The following is a 3105-nucleotide window of genomic DNA, read 5'->3' as shown; positions in this document are numbered from 1 at the left end:
TTAGTCTAAGTCTCTTTATTAATAACCTTCCGCTCACGATTCATACCAACTAAACAAAACTAAACTAAAAATTTAAAAAATCCCCCAAACAAAACATTCACCATCACTCATCCTTCTCATTCACCCGATCTAACACCATGATTAGTAGGTCTAAAGTCGGCAGTCCATATCCAAAATAATTTATAAGTTTACAATCCCTTATATTGAAAGTGTGGATACAAGAATAATTTAAATTTAACTATTCTTTACAAATGGGATATTTTTTTCCTCTAAAATAAATAATATATAACAGTAGTAACACTTACAGTTTGACCATTCTTTTTGTGATACCTATGCGGGAATAGACTCCGTCCGGTAGATCTATTCTTCTATACAGCAAGTTTACATAGAGAAGAGAAGTCCAACCGATCACAATATTATACATACATATACGGACGAGCTACAATACCAGGCCTGGAAACAACAAACAGATATTAACATTCACATATGATAGATACAAACATAAAAATTAAAACTTGTCCATATTCATACATATATATATATATTAATAAATTGAAATTTCAAAATGACTAAAGTGACGATAGTTCGGTTGAAAAAAAAAATAGTTTATAGTAAAATATAAATTTAACTTTAAATGCAACTTTAAACCATGGATTGATTTTTTTTATTTGTTTACTGAACAATTATTTACATGTTGTTCTCGTCTCTCCCTGTAAGGTTTCGTTAGAGCAACATGGGTCTTACGAATGTCATTCTCATTGCTTAGAGATTTTACTTGAATACTATTTGCGTTCAAAAAGCGCAAGATCTGAAATGGTCCCTCCCAGCGATACATTAATGATTTATTAAGCTTTTCGGCTAGAGAGGATTTATACTGGGATTTAATAAGTATTTTATCTCCAACTTCATAGGTGACAGGAATTCTACGCTGGTCGAATATTTGCTTGCGCCGTCTCCAAGCCTTCGCCATGTTACTCATGGCATTGGCCAAAATATTGGGATCACGCTTACGTAAGTTTAGTTCTTCTATTCTCCATTTAATATCCAATGAATCACAAACATTATAAGCTAATGTTAATTCCATCGGCGAACATTTTAATTCCTCATGTTCTGCACAATTTATGGAAAATTCTAATTCCGATAGTCCTTCATCCCAACGGGTTTGCTTATCATGGAAATATATTTTCAGGGCATCCTTCACCAAACGCCAGTATCTTTCCGAATTAGTTGAGGCACTGTGATAAGGACTAATTCTTATGTCCCTAATACCCTGGCTATATAAGAAATCCTTAAAAACTTTAGACACAAATACACTGTGGTTATCCCTCGATAAGCAATGTGGGAATCCGAATCTGCACATTAATCTGTATAGTTTATCAATTATAGTCTTGCTATTTAAAATCTTTATAGGTTCTTAAAATAATCGCTTGGAGCACGAATCCACCACTATAAGGCAATATCGACCAGAGCGTGTAGGACCCGCCAAATCTAAGAGGACCCGCCAAATCTGTAAACCACACAGCATTAATCACTTTTTCATATTGAGAAACAAGTTGCCCCATCTGTTTAACATTGGAGCTCTTGCTTAATTGACAGTTCTTACAGGTAGAAACAAAATTTCGAATATCTTTCCACATACCATTCCAATGATACCTCGCACAAATTTTACTGGTACTCTTGGTCACGCCTAGATGGCTTCACGGAAGTAAATAAGAATGATAATATTCAATAATTGAATTTGCTAAAAATTTAGGCAAACATACCTTATAGGGATTTCTAACTGCCCTAGTATGTTTACATAATATACCCTTTACTAATTTACATCCTGGTAAATTTCCCCCGATTCAAGTTGCTGTATCAATTTACTTAATTCTACATCTTTTCTTTGATGTTCATACACCGAAATATTTGCAAATGGAAGACTCCATAAATTAACCTTACAATAATTTGTTACCTGCTCTGACCAAGGTTGTTCCAGTTCTACTGGTTCAAAATTTTCCGTATCATGGATTCTAGAAATAAAATCCGAAGGAAGATTTAAAATTCCAGGTACATGTTTTATCTCGAAATTAAATCCAAATAATCGATATAATAAGCTACCATATTTATTTATCTTTCTAATATTTCTAATCGCATAAGCGAGACCTTGATTATCAATTCGTAACTCAAATTTCGAATGCAAGAATGGCTTAAATCTTTCCATCGATTCCACAGCCGCCTGAAGTTCGAGCACATATATGGGTTTATTAAATTCATGATTTCTAAGCTTTCTCGAAAAATACATAATACAGGTCTGAGTACCGCTGAATCATCATATTGTTCTAACGTCCCTCCTAAACTTCGAGTACAAGCATCAGATGACACAATGAACTTTTTATTTAAATCTGACAAACGAAGAACTATATGAGTCTCGAATATTTCTTTAATTTTCTTAAGAGCCACCTCTTGTTCTAAATTCCATTCAAAATTTATCTTAGAAGACCTTAATCTACTAATAGGCTCAACAACTTCTTGAACACTTGGAATAAATCGAGAATAATAATTTAGAAATGATAACAGAGATAACTCTGCCTTTCTAGACTTCGATGGAGGTAACCGGCGGATTATTTCCAAACGACTAGGATCCATATACATATCATTCCCTTCAATGATATAGCCCAGGTAAGATAATTTAGTTTGGAATAATGTAGATTTACTAATAGATAAAGTTATACCAGCATCTCGAAATTTACTCAACACCTTTTCTAAAAGAATTTTATGCTGTTCAATTGTCGGCGTATACAAGGCGACATCATCAAAAAAATATTGTACCCCTTCTGATTTTAACGGACACAAAATATCAGTCATTACCTTAGATAATACATTACTACCACTAGCTAAACCAAATGGTAAAACAGAAAACTCAAACAATCCACGGTGAGTAAGAAAGGCAGTGAATTTAGATGATCTATCAGTCAATTTTTCAGTCAAGACCTATCAGTCTTACAACCTTTTTTTTTTTTTTTTTTTTGGGTAACTAACAGAGTGACATGTTACAAATTGCAGTGTTAAAAGCTAATATTTTGTCGTGTATTAATATTTAGTAGCTTAGGTGTCATCTGACCT

General features: G+C 33.3%; 1 protein-coding gene across 1 annotated transcript; it reads right to left on the bottom strand.

The window, feature by feature from the left end:
* Window positions 1–664: 664 nt before the first annotated feature.
* Window positions 665–1360, bottom strand: LOC145665925 (uncharacterized). The gene has a single exon (XM_081733031.1). The coding sequence runs from the start codon at window positions 1358–1360 to the stop codon at window positions 665–667; it is 696 nt and encodes a 231-aa protein (XP_081589157.1).
* Window positions 1361–3105: the final 1745 nt, after the last annotated feature.

The sequence above is a fragment of the Thermobia domestica genome, chromosome 12 (genome assembly GCF_964235325.1).
Source record: "Thermobia domestica chromosome 12, izTheDome1.hap1.1, whole genome shotgun sequence".
NCBI lineage: Eukaryota > Metazoa > Arthropoda > Insecta > Zygentoma > Lepismatidae > Thermobia > Thermobia domestica.
The sequence above is the reverse complement of the archived record's forward strand: the minus strand, read 5'-3'. Positions and strand labels throughout refer to the sequence as shown.